This window comes from Ptychodera flava, chromosome 19, assembly GCF_041260155.1.
Source record: "Ptychodera flava strain L36383 chromosome 19, AS_Pfla_20210202, whole genome shotgun sequence".
Classification (NCBI taxonomy): Eukaryota; Metazoa; Hemichordata; class Enteropneusta; family Ptychoderidae; genus Ptychodera; species Ptychodera flava.
In genome coordinates, this window is record NC_091946.1 from 2,302,789 (window position 1) to 2,314,521 (window position 11,733).

The window sequence follows — 11,733 nt, forward strand, 5'->3', positions numbered from 1 at the left end:
ACCATTGACTTACACCACACATCTTGAAGTATTATTTATTATTTGTATTTGGTAAGCTGACCATTGACTTACACCATACATTTTCAAGCATTATTTATTATTTGTATTTGGTAAGCTGACCATTGACTTACACCACACATCTTCAAGCATTATTTATTATTTGTATTTGGTAAGCTGACCATTGACTTACACCACACATCTTCAAGCATTATTTATTATTTGTATTTGGTAAGCTGACCATTGACTTACACCACACATCTTCAAGCATTATTTATTATTTGTATTTGGTAAGCTGACCATTGACTAACACCACACATCTTCAAGCATTATTCATTATTTGTAATTGGTAAGCTGACCATTGACTTACACCACACATCTTCAAGCATTATTTATTATTTGTATTTGGTAAGCTGACCATTGACTTACACCACACATCTTCAAGCATTATTTATTATTTGTATTTGGTAAGCTGACCATTGACTTACACCACACATCTTGAAGTATTATTTATTATTTGTATTTGGTAAGCTGACCATTGACTTACACCACACATCTTGAAGTATTATTTATTATTTGTATTTGGTAAGCTGACCATTGACTTACACCACACATCTTCAAGCATTATTTATTATTTGTATTTGGTAAGCTGACCATTGACTTACACCACACATCTTCAAACATTATTCATTATTTGTATTTGGTAACCTGACCATTGACGACTACACCACACATCTTCAAGCATTATTTATTATTTGTATTTGGTAAGCTGACCATTGACTTACACCACACATCTTCAAGCATTATTCATTATTTGTATTTGGTAAGCTGACCATTGACTTACACCACACATCTTCAAGCATTATTCATTATTTGTATTTGGTAAGCTGACCATTGACTTACACCACACATTTTCAAGCATTATTTATTATTTGTATTTGGTAAGCTGACCATTGACTTACACCACACATCTTCAAACATTATTCATTATTTGTATTTGGTAACCTGACCATTGACGACTACACCACACATCTTCAAGCATTATTTATTATTTGTATTTGGTAAGCTGACCATTGACTTACACCACACATCTTCAAGCATTATTCATTATTTGTATTTGGTAAGCTGACCATTGACTAACACCACACATCTTCAAGCATTATTCATTATTTGTATTTGGTAAGCTGACCATTGACTTACACCACACATCTTCAAGCATTATTCATTATTTGTATTTGGTAAGCTGACCATTGACTTACACCACACATCTTCAAGCATTATTCATTATTTGTATTTGGTAAGCTGACCATTGACTTACACCACACATCTTCAAGCATTATTCATTATTTGTATTTGGTAAGCTGACCATTGACTTACACCACACATCTTCAAGCATTATTCATTATTTGTATTTGGTAAGCTGACCATTGACTTACACCACACATCTTCAAGCATTATTTATTATTTGTATTTGGTAAGCTGACCATTGACTTACACCACACATTTTCAAGCATTATTCATTATTTGTATTTGGTAAACTGACCATTGACTTACACCACACATCTTCAAGCATTATTTATTATTTGTATTTGGTAAACTGACCATTGACTTACACCACACATCTTCAAGCATTATTCATTATTTGTATTTTGTAAGCTAACCATTGACTTACACCACACATCTTGAAGTATTATTCATTATTTGTATTTGGTAAGCTGACCATTGACGTATACCTCACATCTTCAAGCATTATTCATTATTTGTATTTGGTAAACTGACCATTGACTTACACCACACATCTTCAAGCATTATTCATTGAGTGTGCACCAACTTTGTGGACATAAACAAAATCAGAAATTATAGTAAGTGGCTTTTACACTTTTTAAAGACTCGCCTGAATCCCAAGATTTCTGAAAGCATGATGAAGTACTGTCAGTAATAGCATGTCTTTGTTCAACATACATTCAGATTGATTGCAACAGATATAAAATTGAAATACTTTCAGCCTTATTTCAATTTTATCTACGTTCTTTAGGTTTCTTAGGCATAGGTGCCCAGATTATATGTACACCTTTGCAAACATTACATCATCATCCAGAAATATCAAGCACACTTAGTGAGAAAACTGGCCAAAATGGCTGCCTTCAATTTCATTTCAGTGCATGATTAAAGCGTCTATTTTTCCAGTGTTAATTTTATCCTGTGATTTCTGAAGTAATTATTTTTGGGGAAAAAACACACTATAGTTTCCCCCTCTTACATTTCAACATTTTGAAAGTAGGTTTATTCTTGAATGAACCATGTCTTTGATGATCAGGATGACTTAACTTTGCAAACTACTCAAGTATTTCAAGAATGCAGGAGTGGTTGAATTATTGAGTGAATAGTTGTCCAGAAGAATTCTCATTCATAGAAGCATACTTGGAGTGTGTTGTTGCTTTCATTTTTAAATCCTTTGATTCACACCGACTTATGAATTCCATCTCATCTATTTTTAAAGTGTACCACTCAAGATCGCCAGAAATGACCTTGACAAAGTCTAAAATAGGGCAAACTCAGCAGGTTGCCATATCCTTATATCAATGTACGTATTTTTGATCACATGATTAGCAGTGAAACTATCGTATGAGGAATTTTGGCCTTGGGGGACATCTCCCTTTCATCAACTTCAACCCTTGCCATTCAGACACAGCGTGACAAATCCTTTGAGCATGATGAAGTTCACATTTCAAAACTGTACACACTTACTAAGGACACTTGAAGGATTACATGAAAACAAGACAAGATCTAGGAAACAACCATGTCACAAAACACTCCTATGTTACTCAAGAGTGTTATTTGAAGCAAAGGATAGTCCTTTTTCTACTGTCCATGTTTGAATATGTGTCCATGGTATATCAATATGTCCATATAATCAGCAGTTACTGAGCACGACATCACAAAAGTAATATTTTAGATCAAAATGTCCTTTATTGATTTTGTAACTTCAACAGAAACTAGTCTGCTGACTGCATTTGACCTAAAGATGTAAAATATAAAACTGGTTATTCAAAATGCTTGATACATATAAAATTCACTGCACTGTAAACTTTAAACCTGCACTTTGGTAATTGTAAAAAGTCTTGGTGGTAAAGCCTGGAACTTGGCAAAATGTCAGCTAGCAGTTACACTGTCGACAGTCCCTCGAGCCTTCTTTTGTACGGAGTCACTTTATTAAGTACAGTAGCAATCCAACGCAGGCGATTGAGCGCTGAAGGCACGAGGCCAAGTGCCTAAGGCACGACTGGAAGCTACGCCAATACGCAAAACAAAGCGGTACAAGTGACTGGCGACAGTCTAGCTAGCACTGTGAAAAATGTTTTTGCTCTTTGGGTGATATCTAGCAATAATATCATGGAAAACCTAGTGTTCTTATGTTCTGCATATAGCTTGATAGCCTGCACATACATATAGTTTGATAGCCTGCATATAGCTCAATAGCCCACACACATGACTGTACACTTGTTATGAAGATAGTTCTAGCGTAACCTATCTGCCAACCAGTGGACTAAAGTAAATTCAGTTTACAAAGAATGGTGGTGCATAGCCAGAACATCAGAAGACTGGATATTTTGTTAAACCCTTTACAAATTTATTATATCCAAGGTCTATATTCTCTGAATGGAATGAATATTAGAGTTATAAAATATACCACAAAAAGCTTCCAGATTTCATAACTTATCACTACAAGTGTTTATCTTTGAAACTGACCATGATGCTAGTAAAGGCACTTTCACTGAAATGTGTCATCATACTGTTAATGAAATTAAACTTATTTCTACTTCTGCCAGAGAGCAAGTCTTGAATATCATACTTAATGTTAAATATACACTACTTGAAGAAAGGAACGGTGTACACAGTACTCAGTACATGTACCGGTATGTAAACAATGTGTCAAATATTATCCTTAGATTACATGTATTGTATAGGGCAGTAACATCTTGTGGAAAGACTGTTGATCAAACAAATTTCATATACAACTGTGAACATCACATTTTATATATTCATGGATGATCAAATCAAGTTTTCTTCCAAAGAAATTGTAAATTCAGGTATTATCTCTAGCTGTAGAATACAAACTGTAAATTGCATGAATTGTGAGCCTCGGTACACAGGTACAAAAATAATAGATCTACAGTAAACATCCAAAGACTAATTCTTTCACCAAGTGACAAATCATTTTTATATCTGCAGTGCTCATGTACATGTTATGTACTGGAAGCAAAGCAAAATTATTTTCAGGATAGAATATCTCAAACGACTGGATCATCGGAAAATTGAAAATCTTATGACTTTATTGGTATATAATACTCTATCTGTTCAAACAAGAGCTGTTCTGATAGAAAATAAATCTCTCTCAATGACAGAGCACAATTGCGGTGCATATGTTATTTTCCATGGAATCATGGATTTAATCTAATCTTTGCAAATCCCATCTTGTGGTAGCCATCTTTTTCATACAAGACACCAATATTATTATCATCAATTGGTGAAAGACAAGAATATTCACTTACATTAGGGTAGATTTGTACAGAACCAACCCAATTCTCTCCATAGTCAAAACTATACTTGACTGTCATGTTAAGTCTTCCTGCATTAGAGTTTGGATTGGAAAAATACATGACTTTATTGTGTACTAGTAAGCTACCTTGACATCCTGGTTCTATGAGTTCTTCATCCAGTGTGATGTTCTGCCACGGGAATGATACTCCACCATCAAAACTCTTAGCAATGAGTCTACAGTTGCAGTGATAACCGTAGGAATTGCGGATATTGACTGTGATGCTGCCATCTGGTAACTCTACAGGCTGCAATGTAACATACAATATACAAAATAGACAAAATTGTACACAGTATAAAGTTGAAAGATACAGTGTGAAAGTTTCTTTCTCTTGACTATAGAGAAATGAATAAGATAAGTTTTCACATTTGGTAAACATATTGGAACCTGTTGGCTAACAGTGGGCTAGCAGTGGTTTTGTACATGGCTGGCACTGGAATGGCTCTAAGCTAACATAGGATTGATATGGGACTGGCTCTGGGATGGCACTAAGCTAACATAGGATTGATGTGGGATTGGCACTGGGATGGCACTAAGCTGGCATAGGATTGATATGGGACTGGCACTGGGATGGCACTAAGCTAACATAGGATAGATATGGGATTTGCACTGGGATGGCACTAAGCTAACATAGGATTGATATGGCATTGGCACTGGGATGGCACTAAGCTGGCATAGGATTGATATGGGACTGGCACTGGGATGGCACTAAGCTGGCATAGGATTGATATGGGACTGGCACTGGGATGGCACTAAGCTAGCATAGGATTGATATGGGACTGGCACTGGGATGGCACTAAGCTGGCATAGGATTGATATGGGACTGGCACTGGGATGGCACTACAGCTAACATAGGATTGATATGGGATTGGCACTGGGATGGCACTAACTAAGCTGGCATAGGATTGATATGGGACTGGCACTGGGATGGCACTAAGCTAGCATAAGATTGATATGGGACTGGCACTGGGATGGCACTAAGCTGGCATAGGATTGATATGGGACTGGCACTGGGATGGCACTAGCTGGCATAGGATTGATATGGGACTGGCACTGGGATGGCACTAAGCTAGCATAGGATTGATATGGATGGACTGGCACTGGGATGGCACTAAGCTAGCATAGGATTGATATGGGACTGGCACTGGGATGGCACTAAGCTGGCATAGTATTGATATGGGACTGGCACTGGGATGGCACTACAGCTAACATAGGATTGATATGGATTGGCACTGGGATGGCACTAAGCTAGCATAGGATTGATATGAGACTGGCACTGGGATGGCACTAAGCTAGCATAGGATTGATATGGGACTGGCACTGGGATGGCACTAAGCTGGCATAGGATTGATATGGGACTGGCACTGGGATGGCACTAAGCTAACATAGGATAGATATGGGATTTGCACTGGGATGGCACTAAGCTAACATAGGATTGATATGGCATTGGCACTGGGATGGCACTAAGCTGGCATAGGATTGATATGGGACTGGCACTGGGATGGCACTAAGCTGGCATAGGATTGATATGGGACTGGCACTGGGATGGCACTAAGCTAGCATAGGATTGATATGGGACTGGCACTGGGATGGCACTAAGCTGGCATAGGATTGATATGGGACTGGCACTGGGATGGCACTACAGCTAACATAGGATTGATATGGCATTGGCACTGGGATGGCACTAACTAAGCTGGCATAGGATTGATATGGGACTGGCACTGGGATGGCACTAAGCTAGCATAAGATTGATATGGGACTGGCACTGGGATGGCACTAAGCTGGCATAGGATTGATATGGGACTGGCACTGGGATGGCACTAAGCTGGCATAGGATTGATATGGGACTGGCACTGGGATGGCACTAAGCTAGCATAGGATTGATATGGGACTGGCACTGGGATGGCACTAAGCTAGCATAGGATTGATATGGGACTGGCACTGGGATGGCACTAAGCTGGCATAGTATTGATATGGGACTGGCACTGGGATGGCACTACAGCTAACATAGGATTGATATGGGATTGGCACTGGGATGGCACTAAGCTAGCATAGGATTGATATGGGACTGGCACTGGGATGGCACTAAGCTAGCATAGGATTGATATGGGACTGGCACTGGGATGGCACTAGGCTGTCATAGGATTGATATGGGACTGGCACTGGGATGGCACTAAGCTAACATAGGATTGATATGGGACTGGCACTGGGATGGCACTAAGCTGGCATAGGATTGATATGGGACAGGCACTGGGATGGCACTAAGCTGGCATAGGATTGATATGGGACTGGCACTGGGATGGCACTAAGCTAGCATAGGATTGATATGGGACTGGCACTGGGATGGCACTAAGCTGGCATAGGATTGATATGGGACTGGCACTGGGATGGCACTAAGCTAGCATAGGATTGATATGGGACTGGCACTTGGATGGCACTAAGCTAGCATAGGATTGATATGGGACTGGCACTGGGATGGCACTAAGCTGGCATAGGATTGATATGGGACTGGCACTGGGATGGCACTACAGCTAACATAGGATTGATATGGGACTGGCACTGGGATGGCACTAAGCTAGCATAGGATTGATATGGGACTTGCACTGGGATGGCACTAAGCTGGCATAGGATTGATATTGGACTGGCACTGGGATGGCACTAAGCTGGCATAGGATTGATATGGGACTGGCACTGGGATGGCACTAAGCTCGCATAGGATTGATATGGGACTGGCACTTAGCTAGCACAGGGTTGATATTGGACTAGCACTGGTATGGCAGCTAGCACAGGGTTGATATTGGACTAGCACTGGGATGGCAGCTAGCACAGGGTTGATATTGGACTAGCACTGGGATGGCAGCTGCAGATACTGAGCTAGTACAGTACTAGACTATCAAGGGCTTACCTGATGCTAGCACATCAGTGATGCTGGGATACTAGTTTGCTTGTACTTTTCTTCAAAAGACCAATGTGACACAAGTGTCAAACAATAGGGAAACTACTGGCACAATTAGCTGAAGACAATTTATTACCCATCAAACATGTAAAACTTAACTCTCACTTGACTGTACCATAAACCCTTGAAAATATGGCTGTAAAGATATGGATAGTCCACATTTTTGACTCACTAAAGCAAGGTCAATATGCATTAACGAATGACAACTGGATACACTCATGCTGCGTAGCTACCTCGGTACAGTGCTAGCACAGTTGGAAAGTATTCCTGGGCCGTATCAATATCATTCTCACTTCTAGTACTCTGGAAAGTTATCTTGATCAATATTATATATCAGTCCACTACAGTCTAGACATCTACATTTAACTAATTCCTTCTTGCAAACCCTAACGCTAAATTACACTATTCAAATAACCATCACAGTGACTGTACAATATATTTTGGTGATAACTACTCAGCTGCTACCATTGAACTGAAAGTCAACTAATTAGTTGAACTGTGATCACCAAAGCTCCTACTCAAATCATTTTGATTACGTTGTGACGGTCACATCTCGATAATAAAAGGAGAGGATCCTAACAAATGGAGTTAAAAGGTGAAAGAGCATCAAATGCTTACTGCCTTTTGAGGAGGATGATAAAGGAAGCCACAAGTTCACCTAGCAGTCATGAGAAGGGGTATTTTGTGATAGCGCAATGATGGAATGATACGAAGTTAGGGTAGAGTTGCAACAGTATATTTTCAAGTATGATTTGTGGAATGCTGGTATTCCCACTGAAGTAAGCAATCAAATCGATTTTTTCAGAGTGAAAAGATTTAACCATTACAGAAGAAACTCAGTAACTTCTCTTTAATCATACAGTAGTACTTTTCTTCTGCCTTCTTTTTTAACTGTACAGATCAAAATCACTACTGCTATTACCCCATGAAAATTGCATATTATTCTGGCATAAAGCAACGATGTTTATTCAGACAGTGACTACAACATCATAGAAGGCTGTTTTCTTTCGCAACATTTGGAAATATTGAAAGAAATATCAGGTAACTATTAGAGCTGGATTTTACTAAAACCCACAATATGGACTTTTAAGGCCACTTTTGCTTTTTTCTGGTCTTACACTACTAAACAGTTTCAGCTGCTAGCTAAAATAGCAACATATTAAACAACATCCTTCACTTAGATCCACACAGGTGTTGTTGGACTATTGCAGTACCAATATCCAACCGTTCAACACTGACTTAGTTGTAAGTACATGTACTGAGAGCAAACATGGTGAATCACAATGAAATTGACAGGTTTATCTTGGATAAATTATCTCTTCCTCTTTTCAGCTCTATGCTGATTCTTAGCTTTAATCTTCATCTAATCCAATTCAAAAAAAGATCACATTCATCTCTACTTTGACCGGAAGTTTCATAATGACACAGATGTTGAAAAAACATGAACTGTTTTATGTACACATTATCAACATGAATAAGTCTTAAAAAGATGTTCCTCCCCTCCCCTTTCACCATCCAAAATTTGTTGTAATAAAGTATATTCAACATTGCCATACCAGGCATCAATCAAGCACAGGTTTGCATGATGGCGACATTGCTTAATATTTTACATTTCCATGTTTTTGTTAAGGATGGGTACTCCGACAAAACCTATTGAGGTACCAGAGATGTAGAAAATAGCTGGGAAAAACAATAAGCAGGCTGAAATTTACTGGCTGTGAAAGTATCAGTTTAATGAAAAATCAGTGACATTTTGCACAAAATTGAATGTGTCCTCACTACTTTTAGCTACCTATATTTTTATTTTTTGCAGACTGTAACCAAAATGTTCTACATCCCTGGGTACCCTAGGTACCGGTATATCCTATTCTGTTGTAAAGGACAACAGAAATGGTATCAGGTTTTCCTAATCATTTACCTGTGTTCCAAAACCCTTGTAGCAAATATGTTACAGTTTACAAATCTTGCTGTAATTCCTGGACTTCAATACAGTGGGACAAATACTCTACATATTTTAACTCTTAACGGACTGATGTTTAAGGAACTCTTTCCAACAAATGTCAAGTTATTGAGTAAATGTACCGTACGACTGTTCAATGATTTAGCAAAATGACAACAAGAACTGTGGATGTCTCATTGTAAGATTTTGACCAATGCATTGCTATGCCTGTCAAATACTAAAGTCCCCCTTGTGCCTGGACTTTTGAAATATGCACTGTGGAAAGTGACATCTGCTTCCGAAACATTTGGTTAATGATCCTAAAAGATCTTGGCAGACTGTTCAATATGTGTTGTTAACTGTCATTGTGTCTGATGCATTATTAACTCTCATTGTATTGTTGACCCTGTCTTAATCACATGATCCATTCTGTCAAGTCATGTGACTTCATAATAGCTGCCACACTAACAATGGCAAGTACTTTACAACAAGCAGCAGTTTTGGTAGTACCATGGAGGTAGTGGTAATACAATGTCACAGTTGTGAGTGTACATTCGATGACAAATTCATAAATAATGAGAAGCTAGTATGGCCTCACTCATCAATCTTTGTCTTTTTCTATATGGGGCAAAATAATTCAAACACATTAGAGTTTTGATCCTTCATATTTCATTGAAAATAAAATTATATATTTACCTGTGGTTCTCCAGCAATCAGATCTCTAGACTTCTTTTCCATGCCATATGGAACAGAGTAGATCGATGCGCCAATTGTCCAGGTCTTACCCATGTCTGAAATAACAAATTTTATACATGAAACAAACATTCTCATATCTTGAAGTTTCCTTCAAACCTTGTACTTGGATCCAAAGTTATGCAGCACACAATTCTAAAGACACGTTTATAGCCTGATAGACTATTTCAACTCGGTAAACTAGACTAGGCATGCCAAAGATTTATTTTCCGTCCTGATGTGCATAACTTTCCCCATTGACTGAAATTAATTGTTTAAACCACGAATGTACTTTTTCAGTATAGCTCTGCATGACAGGGCTGTGTGTTACCGGCGTTATACGGCCTCCCACTCTGTGGTGGGAGGCCGTATAACGCCGGTAACACACAGCCATGCAGAGCTATTTTTCAGTAGGGCAAGCTCAAACTATGGAGCTAAAAACATACCGTCGCTGTACAGGCAATTCATGCTTTGTGTTTTAAACTTGTCTCGATCAACGGTGTGACCACACGCAAACATTCGACCAACATTTGGTGGATACTGCTTGATAATTCCATAACCAGGACCAAATCCATACGGCCAGGCTTGGAAGTAAGGGTTGTTTTGTGCAAAATCTTCTGGCTCAGTCCAACTATATCCCCAGTCGGAACTTCTCATAAGGTAGTTCCTCGGAATATGCTCGGGACACAGGTTGTGAACGCAGAAAGAAAAAGTCAGAATCATTAAATTGGTTTTGGTGTCGACAATAACTACACCGATGTTGAGTCCATTTGGAGCATCAAAATCGTCCACAAGAAAGACGGTAGGTTTCCATGTCAGGCCTCCATCAAGAGATCTTCTCATGGTGACTACCTTAGCACCTGTGTCAGATTTGGAGTATTTCCGGGCACCACAAAAGGCCAACAGTCCACCGGGCGTGTTGATTAGTATAGGAGTTCGGTATGCACTGATTTCGCCTAGGCCTGTCTCCCAGACTGTACTCTCGTGTATGACGAAGGGAGACAGGGCAAAAGACGGACAAATGACCAAGACAGCTACAAAAGCCGTTAGGAACAGGTTTCCGAAGGTTGTCATGATTGCGATCAGTTTGAATTGTTGCAGAACTCAAACCGATACTTTAGCTAGTGACTTGGAAACCCTGTAAATTACGAGTGAAAAGGTAGACATATACAAACAAAATGACTGTATTCTGCCAACGACTGCAGCTTGATCTCGATAAACGCGAACAACACCCCTTTCCCTCGTAACTTCTGGTGTGTTTTTGTCGACTGCAGTGATCACGTGCAGCGTCTTACCACAGTTCTGCAATAATTTCAATATGGCAGGCGCATTGCTTCGAAATAAGTCTTGATAAAACAACTTGAAAATCACGTAGATATCGCTTAATGGATATAGAAGGTAAACTGTCGTGAAAACATTTTGTTGTGATCATACATAGTCATTTCACAAGAAATTTGTATTTTTAAAAAGTTACACAGAACAAATCGCTAACGAGTTGGGTGGCCGTAG

The 11,733-nt window shown here is 39.1% G+C and overlaps 1 protein-coding gene across 1 annotated transcript; it reads right to left on the reverse strand.

Moving 5' to 3' along the window:
* Positions 1 to 2,945: 2,945 nt before the first annotated feature.
* On the reverse strand, positions 2,946 to 11,523 carry LOC139118365 (sialidase-1-like). Its single transcript, XM_070681660.1, has 3 exons — positions 10,671 to 11,523; positions 10,189 to 10,283; positions 2,946 to 4,844 (listed from the first exon to the last, which is right to left on the reverse strand). The coding sequence occupies exons 1-3, from the start codon at positions 11,296 to 11,298 to the stop codon at positions 4,440 to 4,442; spliced, it is 1,128 nt and encodes a 375-aa protein (XP_070537761.1). The 5' UTR covers positions 11,299 to 11,523; the 3' UTR covers positions 2,946 to 4,439.
* Positions 11,524 to 11,733: the final 210 nt, after the last annotated feature.

Coding starts and splice junctions, on each gene's coding strand:
- LOC139118365 (XM_070681660.1), bottom strand. CDS start 11,298: ATGACAACCTTCGGAAACCTGTTCCTAACGGCTTTTGTAGCTGTCTTG. Junction 10,284..10,670: donor GAATTGCCTGTACAGCGACG/GTATGTTTTTAG, acceptor TTGTTATTTCAG/ACATGGGTAAGACCTGGACA. Junction 4,845..10,188: donor TGATTGCTGGAGAACCACAG/GTAAATATATAA, acceptor GTTACATTGCAG/CCTGTAGAGTTACCAGATGG.